A 26,336-nucleotide genomic window follows, 5' to 3' on the forward strand; every position below is an offset into this window, starting at 1 on the left:
GCCCTGTCAGCTTACAAGTGGAGAGACTATAAACCCACTAAGAAAATTAATCAGGGGCAGCAGGGTCCATCCTGTAGGTTTTCAGCAGCCATGTACAGCTCAGTCTGTTCCACAGAAAATGAACTATCACCACAATACTTTGTATGTTTAGGGAAATAAAAATAGTGGGTCTATTACAGATCTCTCTGGCTGTGGTTTTGTTCACTTTTGATATAACAGATATAGATTCCTAGTATACTGTGGTTTTCTTTGGCATAGTATTATGTCATTGGAAAGCACTGTGTAAACACAACTAAAATCCAATGTGACACATGCCTGCCTACTTATTGCTTTTTATATCTACCACTAAGAAGCACGCTTTGCAAAGCAAATGCCTGGAAGAGATTGAAATGTTTCATCAGCTTTAATTTCCTACTTGTAAAGTGACTAACCAACGTGAAGGATCACAGCATTTAGACTATGAGCCAGACAGCGGGGGTGGGGGAAAAAAGATATTTCTGTCTACAGTTTCATGTACATTTAATTACATATCACTGTGAAACCACTTTGGGGACAGTGTTTTCTTTCAGATTTTGTTGCAGTAAGCTTAGGGTTAATTTTTTTTTTTTTAAATAATGCTTGTATATTGGTACAAACAGTGAATATGGTACAAATACAAAATAAATTACAGCACTTGGATCATACAGATGTAGAATGTAAAGAACACAGTCAGCCAAGAATGATGGACACAGCTGTAATAAAGGTAGAAAAATACCACCTTGCCAATGATAGAATATTTATAAGTGTATGAGACAATTTAAGTGACCTTTGTAAGACATTTTACATTTAAACTAGAGAAATACTACAGAATAGTGTACTAGACACTTTGACAGCCTTAAGAACACAAGCAATGAACAAAAATCTAAAGCTGGCATATTAGCTTAGATAAGTTTTTGGCAACAGTCCTCCTATGTGTTTGAAAAACTTTGCAGCTGAAGTAGTTACTACTCTTTTAGTAGACATGCACCATGCCATAGAGGAAAGTCCAGAAGAGGACATATGTGAAGAGGCCGCCAATAAGACCTCCAGTGAAAAGTGGCCTTCGGGATTTAAAGTACTTATTCCACCGCCGTCCTGCTTTTAATACCAAAAGCATGGAGAGGAGGACAGAAGCCAAGAAGTAGAAGACAAACCCATGTAAACCAGTTAGGCCAAGAATTCCCGCTGTTGCTCCTGACAAGGCAGAAACTGATGTCCTGCAGTAATCCAGAATGGCTGCATTCCCTCGGACGGCTCCTTCACTGATGAACTGAGGACCTTCTCTCTTAGTGACCATTGTAGCCATTGCTCTGGTTTGAAGTCAAGGATATCTTTCTCCCAACAAGACTGGGTCAAAGGAGAGGTGGAAAAAGAAACACTATGGTATTAAGTCAGTTTTACTGCATTTTATTTGGAAACATGGGATTGAACAATTCTTTTCTCTCCTGTCAATAACTAACAGCAGGAACTGAAAGAGTGAAACATGCACTGCTACCAGGAAATGGATGACCTTTGCACAACTCACTACTGGTGAACTGATAGTTGCTATAATCTTTTGCACATTTTTGTAACGTCAGGTTTGACATGAATGCATCAGTCAGTGGAACATATTTCACGCCGTTTGAAAAAAAGTGAGTTTTGAACAAACAATATTCCCAGTTATTTCTACTAGAAATAAGTGGTGGTTTTTAATAACTACAAGAAAATAATCACGTCTATGTGCTGTTATAACTGATGGTATTCTAAGAGGTGATAGAACATTCAAACAGATCAGGTAGTCTACACTTAGTTTTATGTTTACACAGAATCATACTTGCTTTAATTAGGTAAGTTTGTCTCAATCGCCGAGTCCTTTACAATCATTAACACCACACACAAAACTGAACCAAATCCACTACAGGTTGTACCTCCCTCGTCTGGCACCCTCAGGACTGGAGTACTCCCAAACGAGTGAATTTGCTGGATGAGGGTAGGTCAGGCCTTCAATAGGTGCACTGTTGGGGGGGGCTGCCACCCTGCTGGCCACATTCCCCTCCTGGCCACCACAGGCTCTCTGTCCCCCTAGGGCAGCAGTTCCCAGACTTTGAGACAGTGACCCATTTTGACAATTCAGTAAGATGTTGTGGCCGAAGGCAATTCAAAATGGGGGTAGGAGGGTGGTTCTCCCCTCAGAAAAAGAAAATTATAAATCTTGATTTGCCCCTCCCCCAGGCTTAAACCCCTCACAGCCCCCCATCTTAAGCCCTCTGGAGCCTCAAACCTACCCCCATGCTTAAGCCCCTCGCAGCCTCAAATTGCTCTCCTCCTGGCACCAGGCTTAAACCCCTGGCAGCCTCAAACCACCTCCCCACCTAAATCACATGAGCACCACTGCTGCCCCCACTTGCTCCTTTGCTGGGCCTCCACCTCCTCCAAGTAGCTCCCCCCAGTCCTCCTACTCCCTTCCTCCACCTGCAGCACCGTAGTTCCCTGCCCTGTCACACTGAAATGGGACTTGTTTTAATTGGTTTAATGGCTGGATCCCTCCTGCCAGCTGTTAAAACAATTAAATTGAGTTCTGTTTCAATGCAGCAGGCCGGGACTGAGAGTTGGAGGACTGAGCTGCGGCAGCCTCCTTAAAGAGCCACATGCAGCTCGGAGGTGCCCAGATGGCAACCCTTAGGAAATCTAATGGTCACCCATGTTTTGGTCCCACCCTAGAGGGAGGGACTCCACTCCTGCAGGGCTCCCTGCTGTGGAGCTGCTGGGCTCCTCAGGCCCTGCCCAGGGTCCCTGTGGCTGCGGGGCTGCAGGCAGAGCTCCATGTACCAGCCAGCTCCCCAGCATAGCTCCCTCCCCCAGGTCAGCCCTTGGAGCGTGCCAGAACAGGTTGCTGATGGGGCTACCTGCCACCAGCACGGCTCCTCTGCAGTCCAGGCACTCTCTCATCCAGGTCTCTCTGGTCCAGCTATACCTGTGGTCCTTCTGAAGGAGAGATGTTGTTGGACAAGAGATTGCTGGATGAGAGTTTCAACATGTACTGTATGTCTGCAGCACACACGTTTACTTGTTACAGTAAGAAAAATTTAGGCCAACTTTATTAATAGTCTGAAAAAACAATTTATTTTTCCAGTATGAGACTTCCAGGCTGAATTTATAATGTTAATCATCAGTATGACCTTTTCCTGCAATACTCTACGCACATGTAGGTCTCACAGCAACAAACTTTAAATTTCACATCCTCCTTTTTGTATCACATAAGCATTTGGGTGAAAATTTGTATTTATGCTTAAATTTCTATCATTCTGGTCTGTTCACCAATGCCACCTTTCTAGCTACCTACCTAGAGTCTATGGTTCTCATTAACTCCAAAGAAGAAGTATCACCTAAACACTATAGGACCCAATTAGCTTCATGGAGCTGCACACTGCATGAAGGCCACTATACGGCATTTCCATAGTATCCTCCAGCACTTGGCCTAGATTCAAAATAATGAGACACAGAGATCACTCTACCCACTGTAACACAGCTTTTGTGAGGCTAGAACAGGATACATGTACAACAGCAGCAGCAGCAGGGTTCAGGAGAGAAAGCAAAGTGCACTTTTTTGGGCTTAACTGAAACTTCTGAGAAATTTGGAGTGTCTCAGTGTAATTACCTGAGCTGAAATGCCACCAGGAGAAAGAGATATTGTCAAGCAGTTAAGACCCCAACTGCAGCCTCCTAGAGAAGAAAGATTTGACAATTCTTAATCACCACAAACCTGTTTTACAGGTAGCAGTAAAATCAGATTTAAATCCGCGTGGCTCCTCCCTCCCTCGGCCTGAACTAAAGCAAAACCGCCAGCCGCCCCCCTCCCCACGGCTGAGGGAAGCACAGGGGAGGAATGTGGAGGTTACTGACTTCCAGGTTAGTGACCTCAGGGCTCGCTGAGCCTGGGCGGAGCTAAAGAAAGCCCCACTCGTAGCCAAGGAGCGGTGACAGCCCCGAGCGCGGCCAGCTGACGGTGGGAGCCGCTGGCAAGGCCGGGCCGGGCCGGGCCGGGCCAGCTCGCGTCCCTCCCCGCGCAGCCCGGCTGTGACCCCGAGACACGCGGGGGCGGAGCGCGAGGCCAGTGGCCTGCAGAGCCCCAGCAGCGCGGTGGGGGGAAGCGCCGCCCTCACGCCGACGCCCGCACGGGGCAGCTCGGCTCGGCCGCAGACACGGGACAGCGTCACCCCGGACCCTCCGCGGCCACCCGACCCCGCTGAGGTAATGGCGGCCACTCACCCAGCCCTACCGCGAGCGGCGGCCCGCCATCTTGGAGCAAAGACTGCCGGGAAACGTCGCGCGCCTTCCCCCCTCCCGCGCTCCGGGGGCGTCTGCGCCGGCCGATTGGCCCTTCCGTCGGGCGCGGGGGCGGGGCCGGCGGGACCTTTCGTTGGCGAGGCGGGGGGAGCGCCGGCGAGTCCGGCGCGAGCTGCAGGGCGGGGCCATGTCGTACATCCCGGGGCAGCCGGTTACCGCTGTGGTGGTGAGTGGGGGGGTAGAAGTCTAGAGCCGCTTCCCCCGCCCCCCGCCTCGGGGCGCTCCGGAAGCATGGGGGGTTGGGACGGGACATTTCCTCTCCCTTTGGGCTGAGGCGAGCAGGTAACGCCGGGGGCACCGTCCCGCCCTGCGCGACCGGGTGGGACCTACCTGGCTCGGCCCCACCCAGCGCTGGGCGGCTCCGTGGGGCGAAACGTGCCCGAGGGAGGCCGTGAGGGAGTGCGGGGGGGCTGGTTCCTGCCCTCTCAGGCGGGTTCTGCGGTCGGTAAAGCAGCCCCCACCCCCACCCCCACCCCGGCGTGCGCGCCCGCTCCCGGGGCGGGGCCGCTGGAGCAGCTTCGCCCACACCGAGTCCGCCGAAGCACGACGGAGGTCAGTGTTCGTGCGGGTTGTTGCCGGTCAGCCCGGTGCCTGGGTGGGGAGTTGGTGGTCTCAGGGGACTGGACAGGGCCGCAGGCGGGGCTGGGTTGCAGCCTGGCTCTGCCACTTGCCTGCCAGGTGTCAACCAGTCACTTCACTGCGATGTGCCTCTGTTTGCCCATCTCTGAAATGGGGCTGGTGCTCACCGCCTTTGCAAAGCACCACAGAAGAGCCAGTGTTCTCTCACTGGGCAGTAGAGACATGGAGGCAGCCCTAAGAGATATCTCCAGTTCCGTGACTATTTTGAAGCGTGCAACTAGAGTTACCCCATCCTGGCTGCACCTGCATATACAGCTAAATAACAAGTAGTAAAACAGTATTTAAAGTATCTACTCTGAAGGAGAACCAACGCCTGTTTCTAGAATTGGGTAGGAGGGATGGAAAGGTGAAACTAATTTATTTTGATGATGTGAAGGGATTGTGTAACTTGGTTGCCCTTATTGTACCTTTTAAATAAGGATTTTACTACACATATACTTTAGGTTATACCATTTTTCAGTCAATGATTAAAGACTGCTTAGGATTGGTGTCCTCTCCTCACATGCAGGAAAACTGAAATAAGCATGTGATCTGACTTGCCCAGTGTCATATTGTGGAGTCAGTGGTAGAACATGGAACATGTTGCCCAGTCTCCTGCGATTATGCTGCCTCCACTACTTGTTTGTGGTTACATTTCTGATGGGCACCTGACTCAAGAAATGCATGCTACTTTTTAGTAGCTGTAGTGGAAGGGATGAAAACATGGAAAAGTGAGAAACAGAAAACCTTTTCTGCAAAAGGCCTCTGAAGTCAGATGATAACAAAGAACTAGAGGCTATATATGGTGAGCTGGTAACTTCTGCCACTAATGCAAGCCACAGTACAATTTGAAGCGGGGGCTCATGGAGATTGTTCAGCAGAGCTACAGACTTAACTATTCACAGTACAAAATAATCCAGGAAAATGTACCATAGATGTATAGAGGTGAAAACTTGCTGCAGATCAGGGTGGTGTATACTATCGGTCCACCCAAGTGATTTGTCAAAACAAGTGAGACTTCTGACATCCCGTGCTATGCCAGGCAATCTAACTGATGCCAAATTGGGATCCTGGTACGTGTTGTGCTGTGATTTAAGAGGCAGAGTCAACTTGCCACTCAGCAGAGGACTTCTCAGATTTCAGACCTCTCTAATAGTATTTTTCTTTGAAAACCATGATGATGTTGATATCTCCCCTCAGGGGGAGGGATAGCTCTGTGGTTTGAGCATTAGCCTGCTAAACCCAGGGTCAAGTTCAATCTTTCAGGGGGTCATTTAGGAATCTGGGGCAAATAGATTAAAAAAAAAAAAGATGGTGCTTGGCCCTCCCAAGAGGGTCGGGGACTGGACTCAGTGACCTCCTGAGGTCCCTTCCAGTTCTATGAGATGTGTATCTTCATATTTTATTCTGTTTATTTATAAAGTGCTGCTTGCCAGACGTTGCCTGCTGTTAAGGTGCCTCCTGGAGTAGATGATGGTGCACAAATTACAATGGGCCAGTGGGTAAAACCCCTCCACACTGTGCTGTTCAAGTTTAGTTTTTTCTTGAATTGGAATCTCAGTAGCAACAGTCAACAAAATCTCTGTCCTTGTTGCTTAAGTTATGGTGTCTTAAACTCCCCTCCCACACTTGATAAAAATGCCTTGTGACTGCATGCTGTTGTTGTGAGCCTTGTTCTTAACAACCTGCCTCCAAGTCAGTTCCAGTGTTGAAGACATAAAAAGATATGAAAGCTGCTGCCATCTGCTTGTTTGGCTGCCAGCCTGGAGTCTGTTCCTTGCTTGCTTTTTTTTAAAGAAATGCTTTGCTGCAATTTTTAGTTTTTGGAAGTTGTCATTATTTCCAATGAGCTTATATGGAGTCTCACTCTTCAATTAAGATGATTTGTTTATTTGGCTAAGTTACAAACACCTCCCTCCTGTATTCCAAATGGGCGCATTTGACCCAGGGAAGCATTCTGATGAATGGAAAGAGACAGCCCTACAAGCTTGAGGGAAGAAAACCTTCTTACCCCAGAGACCTGAAAAATTGTGCATGCATCCTCTAATTTTCCCCTTACCCATGATTTCTTTCCAGGAGTTATTGTTAGAAGGGAAAGCTAGTTACCATACCCATCCATACCTGGAAAAGCTATACTCTAAAATGTAAGCAGCCTCTCACAAGGCCGAACATCCCCCAAATCAGGGAAAAACATCTCAGGACAAAGTGTTGCTGGAAGCATGGGGACTCAGTTAGTTCTCTGTGTCTTCCACTACGCTGTTCTGCAAAATCCTCTATAAAAGGCTGGAGTGGTATTTTCTTCATCTATTTTAGATGTGTAAAGTAGATTAAAATTAAAATGGCTTTGTAATTAACTAGCTATAACCCTTTTGAAAAGGAGACACCAAGCAAACTTTTGAGAATTAAAACCTTTGTTTTGATTTTATCTGCATTCTTTGGGCTTGCAATGCTATAGTTTGAGTTCACAGATATTAAAAGGCATAGTAATAGTAGTTGGTCACACTTGAATCTATGAAATTAAAATGTTCTAAGAAAGTAATGTGAACTGCTCTCCTTTATGACAGAAAATTGCACAGCACCTCATGTTGAATTACCAGTCACACTCCAGCCAAGCTTCCTTGTGATGTGTATGACAAATCTCATAATTCTGGTGAAAGTAGGTCATGCAACAAAGACTGTACCCTGGGGGGATCTGGGCTTAATTCAAGAGGAAGGTCTAGAGAAGCCCCTGCTGGGCAGGGTTTTGGGTGAGACCGGGACTTCCCAGGAGTGAAGATATACCTCTAATGACAGACATAGGAGGGAAGATCGACCCTGCTGTGAGTGATCTTCCAGAGTTCAGTTTAGTGCACCAAGTAGGGACATGCTAAATTGAACTTACAGGACACTTGCATTGATGCCAGTACTCCTGCCTCCCAGTTAGGAGTAAAGGAAGTTGACCTTTAATGGAGATGGTGCAGAAGCCCAAATTAAGGTATGTTGACTCTAGCTTTGTAATTAATGTAGGTAGAATTGCATACCTTAATTCTACTTTTCCTAGCGTAGTGTAGCTCTGCCCTAAGAGATCTTCTGCTATTACTCTTACAAAGTTTTAAAATCTTAGTGTTTGAACCTTCTAATTAAAGACTTTTTAGTATTCTTGAAGCCAGAGCAATTTTACAGATGTCTTCTTGTGAACCCTTTAATAGTTGGTCTCTCTTCAGCAGAATTAGTAACCTGTACAAAGAGGCTATGTCTACACGTGCATTCCTCTTTCGAAAGACATGCAAATGAGGGAAACAGAAAATGCAAATGAGATGCAGATTTACATACCTGGCACCATATTTGCATATTCTTCTTTTGAAAGAAGAAAAGCAGTATAGACACTGCTCTTTCAAAAGTAAGCCCCATCTTTGAAAAAACCCTTCTTCCCTTTTTTTTAATGGGAAGGATTCTTTTGAAGATGGAGTTTACTTTCGAAAGAGCAGTGTCTACACTGCTTTTCTTCTTTCAAAAGAATATGCAAATGAGGTGTCAGGTATGTAAATCTGCAGCCATTTGCATTTTGTTTTCCTCATTTGCATGCCTCTCTCAAAAGAGGAATGCAAGCGTAGAGGCAGCCAGGGTGTGTTTAAGTTTCAGAGCATAGGGCGGGGGAAAGCCCTTTATCTACTGGGGAGGAGTAACAGTAGGCGACATCCTTTTGGCAGTGTTAAGGAGGAACTTGTAGTTTTTCCAGAGACAAAAACAAACTAAAGTGTGTGGGCTAGAGGGACTGCTGGTTATTCACACTTTCTTTTTATTGGCTTGAAGGAAACTGATTTCTGGTATAAATCTACTGCTATTGGTGCCATCTTTCCCTCCCTTCACTTCTATTGTGGTAGTAGGCATCAAAAGCAGCTTACCCTTTAAGTGGCAAGTAATTTAGGAGATACTTATTTCTGTTATGACTTTCTAGCAAGGACAAAAAAAGCTCTTCAGTTACTGCTGAAGTGCAGAAATGGTTCATCTTAAGGATAACTTAACTTTTAAACCATCAATAAACAACTGTGTTGCCCAAGCTAAGTTGTCTTGTCTGTCTGGAATAGGAGCATTTGCAGTCTATTTGCCAGTGGGTTTCAGATCCAGAGATCCCTGCTCATTGTCTAAGCAAATACACAAACTATGCCTGTGATGTGGCCTTCATTTGTAAACTATCTTACATGCTGCTTTTATCTGGAACTTGTACTCTGAAAACATCTGCTGTCCTGTGCTCAGTTATACGTAACAAAGCTAAACTTAGCTTGCTCATGGTTGGAGTAAAGGAAGGAATGTGAATCCTGGACTTTTCCTCCCATCTCTTTCAGCAAAGAGTTGAAATCCATAAGCTCCGGCAAGGTGAAAATCTGATTCTTGGATTCAGTATTGGAGGTGGAATTGATCAGGACCCTGCCCAGAATCCTTTCTCTGAAGATAAAACTGACAAGGTCAGATTCTTTCTGAAAGTTATGTAATTCAGACCCTTCCTGCCCCCAGTAAGACTGAATGCCCTCAACTCACTTTGAACTAGTGAGTTGCAGACACTTTTGTAGGCCTATACTTAGTCCTCCCTCAGTCTGGTCCTTCCCCCTCAGTCCATGTAGCCAACTTGCGCTGCATTTGGCCTCTTGTGTAACTCATCTGTTTTCTACTATCAGACTTGTTTTTAAACAAAATCCATTCATTTAGCAGCATCTTACAGAGGTTGCCTTAGGTGCATTTGTATCAGTTCCAACTAGAATAACTAACACATGACTCCTACAGGGCATCTATGTAACACGGGTGACGGAAGGAGGCCCAGCAGAAGTTGCAGGACTCCAGGTTGGAGATAAGATAATGCAGGTAAATTCAAAGACAGGAAGATGAACATTCTGGAATACCTGGATACAGATAATATGGGGTTGTCCCAGCCCAGAAGTGCCCTGAAAAGCACTGCTTTCCAGGACAGTTCAGTGGTGGTTGGGGAATAGTGAATCCTATTAACTTGCTCCAGTCTTGACTGTTTCACCTGCTTGTTGTCCCACTGCTGTATGTGCTACTCAAGGAAGTTTATATAAGCTCATTGCCTTCCTATACAACTTGTCTTGGGAATCTGTCCGGAAAACCTTCCGGATGCCTAGACAAGAGGCTTCTGGCTGAGGCCCCCTGCAGGAGAGTAGTGTCATGGTAGGCCATGCTGAACAGCATGGGTATTTCAGATAAATTAGCTCCAAGTAATTTCTGAGCACAGGGGCTTGAATAGTCATTTAACTCTTGTGAAAACAGTGCCCAACAACCATTACCCAATACCAGAACTTGAAGCAGATCATGAGGAAGCACATTCACACGTTTTCTCCCCCCCCCGTGTGCCTTTGTGGGGCCGGCTTTAGTAGTGGCCTGCTTCAATCCATCCTGGGGACTAAGCGTAATTCAGCAGGTAAAAGAATATAACTGCTACTATGTTAAACACATACATAGTAGTCATCTCCAGGGTGGATGTAGAGACAAGCCGCCTAGTGAGTTTCTTGTATACAGCTTGAACCTTTCTAATTTGGTACCATCCATAGTCCAGTATGATTTTTAGATAGCCAGGTCTCCACTTACCATGGGTGTAGCCAAGTTTCCCATGGTCCCATAAAGTTTGTTCACAGCCCCCAGTCCTAACTCTGTGTTCTGTGCTGTTATTTAGCTCTAATTTACCCCCAATGCCATCTAAGAGCCCAGTAAGTAGTGAAAGTGTTGGTAATGCTGCTGGGCAATATCGACCTCCTGTGGTTTTGGCGAATTCTCTTGTTCAGTGCCACTCAGGTCCCAAGGGTACCAGATTAGAAGTTCAACCTGTGTCCTCATGTTTAAATTAATACTCCATACTTATGGAATTTGAAAAACAAATAAAAGGGATGTAACTGCAAAATCATTGTCTAGTTTGACCAAGTTGGCAAAAGCTTCTAAATATAACTGAAGTGTATATTACAAGTCCAGTTCTACAGCAATCAAGAAACTTAATTTCTGGTGTGCATTTCTATTCATTTTCCTGTGACTTTTTTTTCCCTTCAGTTGAAGCAGAAATCTGTAGTCACTTTACAGTGTGCACTTGTTTGTACTATATAATACCACATTCATTTTTAGACTGTCTATTTTTGTTTATGTAGACAAGACCTGTGTTCCTTATTTATATGATACTATCTGCTCAGCTTGAGATATGATGCTAACAAGCACATACAGTAAAACTAATTCTTTATGGTCCATGAATATGACTGTATATCCTAATAAGCAGCAAGCATTCAGTAGCTGGACTGTAGAAGGTCCAGAATGAATAGCTTTAAGAATATGAACTCTACATTTTATTGGCCTGAAGGAAACTGATCTCTAGTATAATTCTGCTGTTGTTGGTGTTCTCCCTCCTATTGTAGTAAAGCATCTAAAAATGTTCAATCTTTGTGACAAGTCATTTAGGGATAGGCTTGGAGATGCTTATTTCTGTTGTGGCTTGCTAGCAAGGACCAAAAATGCTTCTCTAACAGAAATGGTTCATCTTAACTTTTAAACAAAATCATACTAAACAGCTCTGTTGTCCAATTTGTTTGCTTTTCTTTTTGGAGATAGACAGCAAATGCTCTTATTCACCAGTGGGCTTGAAATTGTTGCTCGCTGCTTAAGCAGATTTAAAAACCATGCTTGCGATGGGTCCTTCATTATCAAATGTGCTCCCTTTATCAAAAAGTTGTACATTGCACTCTGAAGAAAATCTGTGCTCACATTGTTATTCAGAACTACTCACTATCTAGTACAGTGCCCCTTTGAGCTGTGGGGGAAGGGAAGCAGGCTCCTCCCCAGCTTTTTCGCACTTGGAAGCAGCTTTTTGGCAGACTCTCGGCACCAGTAGCCTTTTGTGGGGTTGGCATTTACCCTCCTCGTAGTTCTGCAAAGATGAGAACCCAAACCACGTTGTAGTGCTGTGATCCTAATCCTGGCTAGGGCCCAATTATATCACTAAATTAAAATACACCAATTTCAGTGCCTCCCTTAACTCAGCTGAGACACAGCAAATGAACAAACAGCTTTTTTCTTTGAGTAACATAAGTGTCCATGGGACAGTGAATGACTGTAGCTGTTTATGAAGTCTACCAGAGCATCTCTGTCTACTCAATTTGGTCTGTGCCTTCTCACCTTCAAGTGCTTCCATGCATGCTCAAGCTGTTTGTAAGAGGAGTCATCTCATATGCTAGCTCTCTCCAGGCAGCACGAGGACTCCTACAAAGTATGTTTATCAAACAGAAGCTCTTGGGCACTTGTCTAAAGCAAACTTTTGCCACTTAGATTAAGTCAAGACAGGGTGAATGTTAAGTGGTGCCCAGACACTGCAATTAGCAGTCTGGGGCCTGTCTGTCACCTTATTCAAGTTAGTTCATTGACAATAATTGTTTCCTGGTGAAACATCTGTTGTAGGTGAATGGATGGGACATGACAATGGTGACTCATGACCAAGCACGGAAGAGGCTGACAAAGAGGAATGAAGAAGTGGTACGGCTCCTGGTGACTAGACACTCCCTTCAGAAAGCAGTGCAGCAGTCTATGATGTCCTAATTATGCAAAGGGCGTGGGAGGATCTCGAGTGACACTCCCTTGTTCTAAGGAAACAAAATACTGGATTAGGGTTATACGAAAACACTAGTACTGCCCAAGGTAAACATGCACCACTAAACAGAGTAAAACTCTAGCAGCAGAAACTTCCAGTAGCATACAGTTCATAAAACAGCACCTTACCCTGCTATGTACTCAAATATTTAACCTGATTCTGGCAGGGGAAGATGATAGCAGTTATACAAGAAAAAGATGCAAAACACTATATACTTAGGGAAGAAATTGTGGAAAAATAATTAACTTAGTGGGAGATGATTCTCCTTTAGTTAGAGTGCTCTGTTAGCTCCTTCTGCAAAGGAGTGAATGATTAACAGGGGGAGGAGGTAGTGTTTCACTGTGATCAAGTTTCCAGAAATTAATGGTGAGGGTAGTGGCTAGATTTGTACCTTGTTCAGGCTCAGGTTTTTAAGATGCCATTTTAAATCCAATGCTGAGTAAGCTCTCCAGCTCTTAGTATCACATGGTAATAAGCAGAATGTCTTTCAGGGTTGAAGGATAGTCTTCTGTCCTAGAGCAGTCACTGCAAGACTTAGTCCTGTTCTTCAACCAGCTCATCATAAAAGGGAAACAAGTTTGAATGAATAGGTGGTGCATTAACACATTATTAACGAAAGCAGTCTGGGATTTTAGTAACAAATTCCAAAATGTTACAGTTGCAAAGTGCCTCAAGGGAACAATGCCAGCTTTAACGTGCCACACCTATTGCATCTCTAGGGTGTGGGCTTTAAAAATACTGTAATTGGGAAAGAGATGGAAACCTTCCACACTGTCTTGTAGAGAGACTGCAGATAGAAGGGGCAGCTGGTCTGTTTTGTAAAGGGGAGACATTTAAATCTTGTATTAAGTAGAAATAATCAAATAAGCTTTCAAACTTTTATTGTACCAAAGTTCTTGGCCCTGGACCTGTGGTAAGCAAACTACAGAAATCCTCCACAAAGGAATTCCTTTTGCAAAAGCTGCTCTTAAGTGGGTTTTGAACCCTTCAGTGAACCACATTAAACACTCCAAGGCATTATAGAGGCTAGCTTTAATTAGTTATCCAAAAATTAAGTTTGTATTGCCTCTTGAACTAGTTTTAATACAGCCTCTTCAGTTGTCTTGACTAGTTTAAAAATTGTAAATAGAACACTGAAAAAGTGGTACACTAAGTTATTACTGCAGTGCTATTTAAGGTCTGACTTTCATAAACTTTATAAATGCAGCTCAAAGAAAGTTCCACTCAGTATCTTTACATACCAGTAGATGCCTTTTTTTATACAGTTTTTTTTACCTTACTCAGTAGTACAAGAAATCCAAAATGAACTTTGGACATTTAACTTACAGATCCTGTGGTGGAAAATACCCTAACTTTGCAGATACGCCTTATTTTTGTTTACTGTAGAGAAGAACAACACTATTTGTACTGTGGTCTCTTGATTTTACACAATAAAAGTGAATTAATGGCAGCTCAGTATGTAGATTTACATTTTATTTATACGCTATGTAGATTTCCTACCCCTCCAGTTCTCCTAGTTTTAAACAGGTGTAGTGCTGCCTGACAGCTGTTTAACTTATCTTTATCTTCAGCATAATATGGTTGTTAAAGCTAAGTGACAGCAAATTGTTTACACATTTACAACTTGGAGCACCTTTTGGGAAAGAGTATTTTCTTCTGAGTTTTTCTACCAAACTTTTCAATAAAGAGAAGCAAGTTGACTTCCTCCAGGACAGTTTGCAGGATTAAGTACTCAAACCTCAAACACTACTGATTATAAATCTTGTGTTTAACAGTCCCTTTCAGCACACTTACTGTCAGAGACCAGAAGGCATTGACCGAAGCTATACAGCTTACAGTGCAAGAATGTTTAATCTCCAAACATGGTGCAAGGATGCAAGACCTTCAGCTAATACTGCAAATAAAGCAGTTCAAAGCACTGGAACAAGAGCCAGTACTTAAGTTTTATTCACTATCTTCCTCCATTACCTTATGTTAAGGTATTAGTGGCCTCAAGGAAATATGGTCTCTACATAACAAGTGCAGTATCTGCCTTGCAGAGGGAAATGTTGCAGCTTTAATTTCTTTATCTGGAACGTACCATGTGAGTGCATAAACCTAGATTAGTCAGGAAAAGGGAGGAAAAAAAACTTAGACTAATACAACTTTTAATTATTAGGCTATCGAACAACATGATCAGACATGCATACAGTACAAATTGTTCCATCCAGTGACAGCACAGGCTAGGCACTTCAGTAGATCCTAATGTGAGTAACTTGGCAACTTAGTAGAACTTTCAGAAATTTGGTCTCAGGCACTAGATTTAGAACTTCTGCTGCAAATGCTTGGTGCCACAGTGTAGCAGATCACATGAAAACTTCTTTTTTTGTTTAATTATAGCTGACTCTCATAGAAACATACTGTGATATCATCAGAGTAGTACCTCCCCTTCATCCCTTGTACCTATATATAAGATTAAGTAACTGTGGCTATCTAGTCTGAGCCAGTCTTCCTCTTACAACTTGGTTTGGAAGATGATCAAGTCAGCAGCAGTAACAGATTGCACTGTCTAGTTCACAAAAGCCTGTTCTTTGGTCACTACTTTAAGACGACACCTGGTTGAGTTTTCACCTTCCAGTTGTGTTGTGGTGCTCATTCTGGAAACAAGTCTCCTCACCTGATAGAAGCCCAGCTCTTTCCTTGCCTGCTCACAGAATGTTGTGTTGGTCAAAGATGGCCACATATTACTAGGCCAGCTCTAGACAGGCTGGCTTGTTATTGACTTCCAGGATTGCCAATCTTTTCCACTTAGAAGGGGAAGGATAATGGAATATCCATGAAGGCATTTGGCATTCAGCAAAAGAGTTCATTGCAGTCCTAGGGGTTTGGGACCTCCTACACTGGAGGAGTGAAACAGCAGCATAAGACACTTCAACTAGTCATGCTGGTGAGCAGTCTGGAATTCCCTTCATCTGTAATGAGGTAAGGCCAATACATCCATCTTGTTGTGTCAATCATCAGGTGGTGGGGGGTGTTAGTCAAACGATTCGTATACTCGTGTTCCATATAGACAGTAATGCTGGATGATGAAGACTATGTCAAAGATAATGGAGAAGAGACCCAGTCCAAACTTAGTTGGATCGCCAAAGATTAATTTCCATTGATCTGTCAAAAAATAAAGAATGTGAGTGACCATGCAGTTTGACTGACTTAACAGCATTAAACTGATTTTGCCCATCCTTTGACTTAACTGTTATTCCATAATCATAGGTATAAAGATATTAGTGTCACAGCCATAGGTGGTTAGACGTTCATTTTTAACTGCATCAGTATTCAACTTGTTTGATTTCACGATATTGTATGGTTTTAAAAAACCCATGGCATATGGTAGTCTGTAGCATTACCTATAACCTGTGTAAGTGTCTCATTAGAAGACATTTATCGCATTTTTATAGTACTGACGGATGCACATGCTACCATGCAGGATACATAGGTCTGGGAACAACCTTAAGGTGAGTGTGGAATGGCAGAAAGTGTTTTGTGGCAGGTTTTTCTTTAATGGAAAATGGTGTCTCTGAAAGGTATTTCAATTCTATGCTTACCGTTGTTGTAAGACTGCAGAAACATCTGAAGCAGGCTGAAGCTTCCACCAGTAAAATCTAGCAACACATTTCCAATACTCCACCCTTCGGTGCTCTTCCGCCGAAAATTCATGTATGCCTACAAAAGCAGCACAGAAGGGAGTCAGGTCAAATATGCTGCATATTTTGACTTTTGCCTGTAAAAATTTGATCTGGAAAAACTTTATTCTACTCTAGCAGTAGCAAATTCTGCCCTTATTTTGATTTCAAGATAAACAGCTTGACTTTTCAATGCTTCAATCAGTCCCTGCTATAGAAGAGTCTCAGATTGAAGCAGACTAAAGCTTTCAGAGACTAAGAAAGGTATGTGCGTGCTTAGTAAGCACAAAAGCCATTAACTGAGTGATCTGTTTTGACTGCAGTTGTAATACAGCTTTGTCAGCATTCTAGGATCATATACACCACACATTAAAAAAAACCTAGACATTAGTGCCCATGTTTTACCTGTGGAAAATATTTTACCAGTGTCATTCCCAGTTTAACGTAAGAAAAGAAAAATAAGAACTGTAGCCATGTGATTTCTCCTGCTGCAGCCACAGCCAGTGTGGTAAATGTGAAGGTCCATGCAATCACAAGCAGCCCAATCACAACTCTGGACACTCTTTGAGTACCTCTCTGAAAAAAAAAAAAAAGACATTTTATACATTCAGAATTTATTATATCCTGATCTTCACCCCAGTTAGCATAGGGTGCACAATCCCAAGTTTGCTGTGGAATTGGCTGGACTTGACCCATTCTCCTCAAGTACCCCCACACTGTTCTAGAGCTTGCTATAGGTTTATGCTAATCAGTGCAATTTCAGAGCCTAGTTCTCCTGGGAATGCTGTTCAGCATGCTAGCATTCAGGAGAGGGGGCCTCAATCTTCAATATTTTCATGGGCAATTTGTGGAATTGTTCTATTATTCAGCCCTAAATTAAAGAAATGTGAGGTCTTATGCTCATCATTACACTTGTGAGATGACCAGAGAAACTTCCAAAGTCACCACACATGCTGACCTTTCATAAAAGGATCCCATCCTGGCAGAAGTGGCAAAGAACAAGGACACACACGGAAAAACTCACAATAATCCAGAAGAGGTATGAATTTTTTTTCCACCTAGCTTGTCCACTAAGGCTATCACTATACTAGCTATGGAGTTGCTACTTTGGGATACAGTTGTATCCCAAAATGGCAACACCCCTGCTCAAAATAGCACAATTTTGAGCTGGAAATGTCAAAATAGCCACCTATTCATGTGGTGCCCCCAGGGCTGCTGTAGACTGGCTACTCCAGCTCAGCTGGAGCACCTCTGCTCACACCAGCCTCAGGGGACTGGAGCAACCTTCCTGTCTATGGAAGACTGCTCCAGCCCCTACTTATAAACTGTTACCAGTAAGCCTCATCCATTAATGGTGAGGCTAACTGGTTAAACAGTGGCATCCTTAAACTAGATTCTGCTACTCCCTCTGACTTTGGAGTAGAAACAGAAGTTGTGTTTTTCTGTTTGTCTGTAATAGCAATAATATTCTCTTATTAGAGAACGTCTGTAGAATGACATGAAAATGAAGAGCCTTAATTGCTAGCTCTCGTTATAGTTAGCCTCACAGCTCAGGTGTCATCCACTGTTACGGTTTTATTTTGGAATATAAAGGTATCACAGGTAAACCTACCTCATAGATACAGCACTGAATTATAATAAAAAGAGTTACAGCTACTGCATGGAGACTGAAGACGACATCATTGCTGTCCACAGGGTTCACTCCATTGGGATACAGGCGCAGGAACTGCTCCTGAGTATTAAAATCCCAAGTAAGTTAGCTACTCTAACTCTGTCCTACAAGTACTGAACTAGTTCACTGAAAGAATGACAAGGGCACTTACTTGAACATAGGCAATCCAGAAGAGTCCTACATTAAATACACTGTATGCTATGAAGCCAGTGAGGTTTAACGCTAGGAAATCAAAGCTTAGTCCAACAACACTAAAAAAAAACACACACAAAAACTTTATATGTAAAAACTGATCCGCAGACCCATATGGCCAATGCTATAGAGGGACTGACTGACACTAGAAGGTTCTGATTTTAGGGCTTCCTACATTTACTGTCAGAGAAACTGTGCCCATACTGCTCTATAAAGAGTCCTTTAGATATGGTGATGGTTGCCTCTTACACATTCTATTTTGACTGTTCATTATAAAGTTTACTTTCAAAATTCACATCTATCTCAACCCCACACAACTGCAAGGAAAAAGATAACCGCATTTGAATTATATTCAAACCCAAAAGCATTAAGTCCATCTGAAGGAGTCCATCTCTGCCACTCACTGTCCTGTCCTCTTGTTCCAGGTAAGAATTTCTTTACAACAACTTGTATAAACAATATCAGAGGGGTAGCCGTGTTAGTCTGGATCTGCTGCTATAAACAATATGTGGTTTACTCACTAAGTTAAAGAGCCTCAAGGTCAGAGACAAGATAACTCCTTGTCAAAGGTATACATTCTAAATGGATTGGTTAGAAATACCATGTGGTTTCTATAACAATGAGGAAAAAATCTTGTCTAATGTCCATATTACCTCCTGGTTTAGGGCAGGGGTCTGCAACCGAAATAGCGAGAAGTTTTTTTTTTTTTCAAATTTGCTTACAAAAATCAATACGTCAAGAGCTGCAGTGCATGTGAATATGAGACAGTCTTTAATAAATAACCACTGTACTTTTAATCACCCCTAGTTTAAGAACAGCACACATAGTGCATCAGTTAGAAAGTTAAGTTACCCGCATCCTCTGGCTTTACCTGCCTCAACACCCAAATCCACCCCCAATCCCCAGGATTTACCTCCCTCAGACGTTCTGTGCGCTACCCACCTCCCCCAGCTGCTGAGGTACAAGTAGACAGCCTGGAGCTGGTGTCCCCCTTGTCCCCCCTTGCAGCACAGACGGTTGGTATGGTGTAGCCAGTGCTAGCGCTGGGTGCTGCAGGTGGACACTAAGGCGGTAGTGGCAGCAGATAAGGTAGGAAGCAAGCAGCTGCCTCTTCCCCCTTTGCCTGTGGCTCCCTGCTGTGGCTGGAAAGAGGCTGCCCACTCTCCCCTGGCTGCCACCACTGAGCTCAGCACCTGGAGTAAGCTGTGGCAGTTGGGCAGTGCCAGCCGGGCAGGAAAGAGCAAGGCAGCAGCCAGAGGAGGATGAGGCCCCTTCTGGGCTGGGAGCAGAGGAAGTGGTGCTGGCCATGGCTGGGAGTGAGCCAGCTGCTTTCTTCTGGTCTCCCTGGCACAGTCAGGGGGCACCCACCCACAGCTCCTGGCGGTGGCTGGTGGGCAGCACACTGCTGGGGGGGAGCCAGGTTCCTGCTCTGCTCCTCCACTGCCCAACCCCGCCGCTTCTCATCATGGCTCTGGGAAGGAAGCCCTGCTGCCACTGATACCCCTTGCGGCTCTGGAGGCTACCGCTGCTTAAACAAAAAACCTAAATTCTGTACCAACTGTTTAAGTGGCAGCAGCCTCCAGAGCAGCAAGAGTTGTCACTGGTGACAGCACTTGGAACCGCAAGTGGCTCCTTAAAGAGCTGCATGCGGCTCCAGAGCCGCATGCTGCCAATCCTGGTTTAGGGTTAGGTCGCTGCAGGACTCAAAGTTCCATTCTTCCTTCAGTTGATGTGCTACTGAAAGTTTCAGGACTGACATTCACATGTGATCACTTGGACTACACTGAATGTGTGAACGTGAAACAAGATGTGGTTTCCTCCCCTTCTGATTCAGAGGCCTGCCTCGCCCCTCCAACTGGGAAGTGGGACAGGCCATATAATAGCAGAGTCCTAGCTCTGTGGGGTCCCAAACAGCGAGGGAGACAGATACATTCTGCTTCCTCCTAGGTGCCAATTTTGCTGCCAAGCCCAGAGATACCCTGTTCATGCAGGAACCTGTCTGCAGGGGAGCTGCTGGGATACTGATAGCCACCTATCCCATGGAAAGAGAGAGACACCCCTTAGATCTCAGTTGGAGGGCAAAAAGTGGCCTGGAGCAGGCAATACTAGTTCCAGTCTGCTTGAAATATGCTGACCAATCCACTATTAAGTGCAATCAGGATCCCTGGGCTGGGATCCGGTACAGTCAGGCAGGCCCAGGTCTCCATACCTCAACACCCCATGTAGGCCAGGTGGCTGCTATTAGCATACTCCCTGTGAAACGTAGAATGACAAGCTACTTGCTAGCCTGGTACTTGCCTGCAGGTCTGAGCCCAGTGGCAGTCTGTAATACCTGCCTAAGAGCTCAGAGCCTATGGACTCCATGGAGGGCCTTGCTCCTGCTGAAGAGCCAGAGTCTTTAGATTATTTGTGGTTGTTCCCCATTAGACAGGTCTGGAAGCTGTTCCCTGATCTGTTAATTCCCCTAGACACTAAGCAGCGACCTTGATGATGTAGCAAGGTGGTGTGGCTTGCCTCCAGCCTTGAAGGGGAGGACAACCACACTATCACTGGGTGTATTTTAAAAACACTCCCAGATTGCCAATAGTTTATTCACACAGCTACTGAAAGGCTTATGATGGAGACTGGGGTAAGCTTTAGAAAGACATTTTGGTGACTTAAAAAATAGGTCTTCAGTTCTTAAGTCAACTAGGCATATAGAAAAATTACTCTAGGTGTTAAACACGCCAAAACCAATCCACGCCTTGCTCCTTGCATTGTGCAATGGGGCTGCAGTCTCTGCCACAGCATGCTATACATCATGAATAACCATTCGTTTGACTGGGAAACAAGGTGTGGAGTTAAACAGAATTATGATTAGGGGAAATTATTCTCACACATGCACACAGATGCCTCTACTCAGGAAGGCAGATAAATCCAAGAAAAATGCACTGTTTCTCTTTTCAGCTACAAAGTTGCCAGTGTGCTCATTAGCCTGCTAGGCGGGCTCCCTCTGGTGGTGAATTTAAGATCTGACACATCCATTATTGTGTTCAATAAAAACAAAACATTACAGGACAGATCCCTTTTCCAGGGGGAGAGTTGTTTTGTTTGAGTTATTTTGGGGCTTTTTTTTAAATTAATGACCTAGGTCTTTATCCTGCAATCAAAGTTACACGTGACCTACTGCCCACAGACTTCAATGGTATTTTGCAAGGGTCCAGCCGGGCAAATCCAATTGCAGGGTGAGCGCCTTGGTAGTACTCACGAACAGAGAGGTAGCCGTGTTACTCTGTACACTAACAAAACAGAGCAGCAGAAATGTAGCACTTTAAAGATGAAGTGGGTCTATCCCACAAAAGCTCATCAGTGAATAAATCATTGTTAGTTTTAAAGTGCTACATTTCTGCTGCTGTTTCACTGACAGGTGATAGGAAAGAAGCCTGTAAGGTAAGATACTTGAGACTGCATCAAGAGACTTAGTATTTATAGTCCATTTAACTCCCATATTACAGACATTAATTCACAGCTAGTCTCCTTACCTTTTTCGTCGCCAGTTCTCAAAAACCTGAGGGTAAAAGGAGATCGACCAGGCCAAGAAATAGATCCAACCAATCACTTGGTCTATAATCCCTACTAAGTTACTGTGGATCACTTGGAATCGAATCCTTGGGCTGCAAAGGAATTTGCACTCTGTTAATAGTCCCTCTTTGTACTTTTTCACAGGGCATACATCCTCCTCCTAATCTGTGGGCAGAATATATCATCAGTTGCTCAAAATTGTAAGGATAGTTTTAGTGGAGCAATGAAACTTTTCTCCTTTTCACACCCTGTTGTGGGATAAGGTTTCTGCCAAACCCAGTGCTGCCTTTCCTACCCTCAGTCTTCCTCTGCTCTTTCCTATTTCCCCCTTCCTTATGCAGAACTTCTGAAGCCTCTCATCCTTTTCTATTACTTCCATTCCTCTTTGTATGTTACTGTTGTGCAATAGCAGGGTTTTACCCTCACACTCTGCAAGCAAAGCCTTGTGATCTGGCTGTGTTCCTGGATATGTCATGGTGTTGGTAACAACAGTCATGATCAAGACACAGAAGAAGTAGCGAAATGAGGAAGTGGCAAGACTATGCGTTATCCTGCAGAGCTGTGGCAATAACGACAAGCAAATGCAATTTTGTTCTGATACCAAGGAAGAGAGAGTTCCACATGTGAACACATGGCACATTAAAACACTGAACAGGAAGCTTTGTGGATGTGCTATGCACCTGTGGCTTGCACTGAAGTCAGTGAAAGCTGTGGGTTTGCAGGGGGGAGTCAGGCTGTTAGTATCAAGAAAGGGTACAATCGCAGACACAGAACTGTGTTAACAAGATAGGTACAGCAACAAAGCAATAGCCCAAGGAGTTTGGATATCATTCAGGCCCAGCTCGAGCTGTCATGCAGGCTCTGAGACCCTTCTTGCGTGTGGTTTAAAAGATGCTACTGAATCTAACCTAAGAACACTTAGGATTTTAAGTTTTACAATTCAGAGACACATACAAGATAAAGCAACTAATATCACTTCAATTATCTCATCATCATGAGAGGTGGTGGGGAAGGTGACTGACTATGCTGATTTAGTCAGGAAATCTGCAGTGTAATTAGGATACTAGAGGATGGTGTGAGGGTGGGGGGGAGAGGAGAAATGATTATACTACTTTGAATAAGAATGACTTGCACATGATCTGGGTTGAACTGTAGGTAACTTACCCAGTTTGGTTGGAATTACTGGCGTGAAGATAAACGGTAACTTGTCCAACATCTTTAGCTTTCGCTGGAAAGCCTGACTTACTTAGGCCTGCAGGTAATATTACCTGTCAGATAAGGGGGAAAAAAAAAGTTACACATGTAACTATTCACCTTTGTAATGAGGTCAGACGCTGACCAATTTAAGCTTTAGCAGGTCTGAAGCCAGTTCCATTACTCACTTGATCAGGTAGTTCAACAATGGTTCCATTTTTGGATGAGTATGTGACATTAAATGTTATCACCAATGTCTCATTTAATGGGGCACTGTGAAGACAGACAAGTCAAATGAAGCCTACAAATCCATGTGTTAAAGTAGGTTTCAGGCCTTCTGGAAGAACTGATTCCATTCAGGTTAGGTAATAGTTTTGGCAGGACCACATACAATAACTGATGTTAATTCGCTTGTGGTACAAACATTATATGATACTCTAGAAACAGATACTGTCCTTGGCTGACTGACAAACCAACCCGAGCTGGACAGAACTATCATATCTCCCTTTGTGCAGCCACTGGTCAATTCTAAGCAGGGTTTTAAGACCGATAAACACCTTTAGAAGTCAGATATTTATACCTATTTCTCTTCCCACATTGTAAACATCCTACCAATCCCCACCTCTGCAATCTTCTGCTCTCCCCACTCCAAAATCATCTCTCATTAAGATGGAGTACTGCACTTTCCATTCCTGGGAAAAGCCTCACCATTTGAGAGAGACTAGGAAGATGAGTCCTGCACTACAATCAATATCTGCTCTACAGCTGCCATCTGCCTTTCAACTGAGGTGGCTGCACTTTTGTGCTGGGAACAATGACCTCTGTATTCAATTGATAAAACATTTAGGGGTCCTTCTATATAAATTTGCATATCAAACATGTTTCTGTTAGGCTCCAAGTACCTAGAGCTAGAAGAGACTGAGTCCATCCTTCTGTGAATATAGAATTCACTACTCCAGCACAGGTCATATAATATTGGATATTATATCTAGCCAAAAACTTACTGATATAAAAAACACAGACTATTTGAGCTTGTACCCAATGGTGACTTTTCATCACCGTGGAAGCTAGTACAAAGCCTATGAACCCAGACTTAACAGAACATTGCATACTGATGAAATTCACCCTAAATCAGAGGTTTTCAGACCTTCAGTGACAAGAGGTCCACAGGCTATGTCTAGGGAGCTCCATGAAAGGTTGTCATAGCCATAGAACAATGGACTCCTGAGGGTCTGTAGACTACATCTAAGATTTCCAAACAAGTACACACCCCTATTTGAAATTCTGGAAGTGTCCACAAATGAAAAATAGGTTGAAAATCGCTGCCTTAAGTGAGTAAAATCACCTCATCTTTCTTACAAACTTAGTTAGTTATCTGAACAAGTCTTGAGCATTCTCCGTTCTGGTCTGATGAGTGTGGTTGGATCAAGTTTTGTCAAAAGCCAAGAACTAAAGGAAGAGAAACTGAAACTGCTGTTCTAACTTTACCTTAGAGTCACAGTGACATTTGTCAAGCTACCATTTTCTAATGAAATCACTTCAGGGACAGAGAGCACAATGCCTCCATCTGGAAAAAGAAAAGGAGAAATAAGCTTTAATTTCTTTTGTAGAAATTGGTATCCTTCCTGAAAGGAAGCCACTTGAGAATGTAAACCAGTTGATAAGTTAATAAGTTTGGTTAGCAGGAAGGGTTAGGGTGTCAGACAGCTGTGATTAGCAACAGTGTGGAAGATAGCTGTAGCATTTTTCAAGTGACTGAATAATTTGCCACATGAATGAGGAAAAGTGCAGAACGAAAACAGTAAATGGCCCAAACAACAGTCTCTGGGAACAAGTACTTTATACACATGTAGTTAGAGGAGACAGACAGACAGACTTCTAACTCCCTTAGACAAAGGGTTAATGGACACAAAACAGACAGACATCAAAACACTCCAGATCCACAAACCAGTTAGTCAACATTTTAATGGAGTGGGCCATTCTGGTAATGATTTAAGAGTTTGCGTATTACTGAAGAAAAATTTTCGCACCACTATTCGAAGGGAGACAGCTGAGCTGTCTTTTATATTCAAATTCAGCACATTAACATGTGGTTTGAACCGGGATGGGAGTTTTCTGAGTCGCTATAGGGTCTCATTTGCATACTTGGCTTAATCTAATTCTTGACCTCCCCACCCCCTTCTACCCCTGTACTCTCTGATTTGCTCACCTTGATAATTTTTCTGATTTGTCCTCCTTGCTTACTGTTTTTGGTTCTCTGTGCCTTAAATATTGAGTCTGTTCTGGTCTGGCTATGGTCTGAAGAAGTGGGTCTGTCCCATGAAAGCTCACCTAATAAATTATTTTGTTAGCCTTTAAAGTGCTACTTTACTGCTTTTTTGTTTTGACATTATCTAATAAATTTGTTAGTGTTTAAGGTGTTGCAGGAGTGCCGTTATTGGCATAAGAGAAGTTCCCAATTCCACAAGGAAAGCTGGAGCAATTATTCCTTCAAAGCTGTTATATCAAGCCAACACCCTTACAACACACCATTATTTCATGTGGTTCACTTTTAACAACGAAGTATTTAATTTTTGTTACAGATACCGTTTTAGCTTACGGCTGTTTAGCTAATACACAAATGACTGCTGATCTGGTGCACCATCAGGTACACTTCCCAGCTTGGAAGACACTTACCACAGCTCTTTAGCAATAAGAAAGAAAAGCACACCCCAGAGAGAAGCAGCCATTCTTTCACCATCATGCTGTTCTTCACACAGCTACAAAACAAATGAAAGGAAGTTTTGCTTATGCTCCCGCGTGATTTCAGCGGTAGACCAAACCGGTCTATCACCCTCCTGCTCCAGTGCACCCTGGATCACTTCATCTCACCCATCCTCTGGCCGAGGCTACATTAACCCACTGGCCTACACCCCATAGCCAGTCCAGTCCTGCCCCTTCCCCTTCACACAGTCCAGGGAACAGGACCACCTTCAGCCTCGCTTGCCAAGCTCCCACTCACCCCCACTGCCCACCCTGTATCCCCATCTCTGCCCCTCACCCCAGGGCCTGACAAGCTCCCTCCACCACGCCCAGCCCCACCCAACCCAGCTCATAGCCACGCCAGGCACTCCAGGGAGGGAGGGGGCAGCACAAGCATCTCTCATCGCCCAGCGCTGGGCTTCCCCACAGCCCAGGCCGCGCAGGGCATGCCGGGACTCGCAGGTCCACGCACCGCGGGCAGAACGAGCCTTACCTGCGCTCGTGCCGCTCCTCAGTCCCTCAGCCCACGTGAGGCGAGCAGCAGCCGCCTATCAGCTGTCCCTCCACCTTCCTCTCGCGTGCGGTAGAGGCGCGATGGCCGCCCCTCGCCGCCATCTTGGGTGTGGCTACTGGTGCTCGGGACTCTAGAGAGGCGCTGGGGGAGCGCTTCCCTTTTGCTTTCGTCATCGTCCCGTTTCAAACCCGTCGAGTAATGGTTTTGTGGGGGCTGCCCGCTGGG

The 26,336-nt window shown here is 44.3% G+C and overlaps 3 protein-coding genes across 4 annotated transcripts; 1 reads left to right on the forward strand and 2 right to left on the reverse strand.

Annotated features, from left to right (window-relative positions):
- Positions 1 to 384: 384 nt before the first annotated feature.
- EMC6 (ER membrane protein complex subunit 6) lies at positions 385 to 4,345 on the reverse strand. 2 transcript variants are annotated; one of them, XM_075013647.1, is made up of 3 exons: positions 4,267 to 4,345; positions 3,656 to 3,720; positions 385 to 1,365 (listed from the first exon to the last, which is right to left on the reverse strand). In XM_075013647.1, exon 3 carries the CDS (start codon positions 1,322 to 1,324, stop codon positions 992 to 994), a length of 333 nt encoding a protein of 110 aa, XP_074869748.1. In that variant the 5' UTR covers positions 1,325 to 1,365; positions 3,656 to 3,720; positions 4,267 to 4,345; the 3' UTR covers positions 385 to 991. The 2 variants fall into 2 exon arrangements, with proteins under 2 accessions (XP_074869748.1, XP_074869750.1); XM_075013649.1 differs by lacking the exon at positions 4,267 to 4,345 and having other exon boundaries at positions 385 to 1,396.
- A 61-nt stretch (positions 4,346 to 4,406) lies between these two features.
- TAX1BP3 (Tax1 binding protein 3) lies at positions 4,407 to 14,027 on the forward strand. Its single transcript, XM_075013646.1, has 4 exons — positions 4,407 to 4,510; positions 9,288 to 9,407; positions 9,724 to 9,801; positions 12,388 to 14,027. The coding sequence occupies exons 1-4, from the start codon at positions 4,472 to 4,474 to the stop codon at positions 12,523 to 12,525; spliced, it is 375 nt and encodes a 124-aa protein (XP_074869747.1). The 5' UTR covers positions 4,407 to 4,471; the 3' UTR covers positions 12,526 to 14,027.
- A 417-nt stretch (positions 14,028 to 14,444) lies between these two features.
- On the reverse strand, positions 14,445 to 26,188 carry CTNS (cystinosin, lysosomal cystine transporter). The gene is made up of 11 exons (XM_075013645.1): positions 26,091 to 26,188; positions 25,532 to 25,614; positions 24,344 to 24,422; positions 23,044 to 23,128; positions 22,826 to 22,929; positions 21,622 to 21,753; positions 18,060 to 18,159; positions 17,849 to 17,968; positions 16,642 to 16,812; positions 16,159 to 16,276; positions 14,445 to 15,721 (listed from the first exon to the last, which is right to left on the reverse strand). The coding sequence occupies exons 2-11, from the start codon at positions 25,596 to 25,598 to the stop codon at positions 15,591 to 15,593; spliced, it is 1,107 nt and encodes a 368-aa protein (XP_074869746.1). The 5' UTR covers positions 25,599 to 25,614; positions 26,091 to 26,188; the 3' UTR covers positions 14,445 to 15,590.
- Positions 26,189 to 26,336: the final 148 nt, after the last annotated feature.

This window comes from Carettochelys insculpta, chromosome 19 (genome assembly GCF_033958435.1).
Source record: "Carettochelys insculpta isolate YL-2023 chromosome 19, ASM3395843v1, whole genome shotgun sequence".
Taxonomy (NCBI): domain Eukaryota; kingdom Metazoa; phylum Chordata; order Testudines; family Carettochelyidae; genus Carettochelys; species Carettochelys insculpta.

What these genes read in the sequence shown, in the direction of transcription:
- EMC6 (XM_075013647.1), bottom strand. Translation starts at nt 1,324, where the DNA reads ATGGCTACAATGGTCACTAAGAGAGAAGGTCCTCAGTTCATCAGTGAA.
- TAX1BP3 (XM_075013646.1), top strand. Translation starts at nt 4,472, where the DNA reads ATGTCGTACATCCCGGGGCAGCCGGTTACCGCTGTGGTG. An exon ending in AGCCGGTTACCGCTGTGGTG is followed by an intron (nt 4,511 to 9,287) that starts GTGAGTGGGGGG and finishes CATCTCTTTCAG; the next exon opens with CAAAGAGTTGAAATCCATAA. An exon ending in TTGGAGATAAGATAATGCAG is followed by an intron (nt 9,802 to 12,387) that starts GTAAATTCAAAG and finishes CATCTGTTGTAG; the next exon opens with GTGAATGGATGGGACATGAC.
- CTNS (XM_075013645.1), bottom strand. Translation starts at nt 25,598, where the DNA reads ATGATGGTGAAAGAATGGCTGCTTCTCTCTGGGGTGTGCTTTTCTTTC. An exon ending in AGTAATTCCAACCAAACTGG is followed by an intron (nt 21,754 to 22,825) that starts GTAAGTTACCTA and finishes ATTCCTTTGCAG; the next exon opens with CCCAAGGATTCGATTCCAAG. An exon ending in TGGTAAAATATTTTCCACAG is followed by an intron (nt 16,277 to 16,641) that starts GTAAAACATGGG and finishes CTGCTTTTGTAG; the next exon opens with GCATACATGAATTTTCGGCG.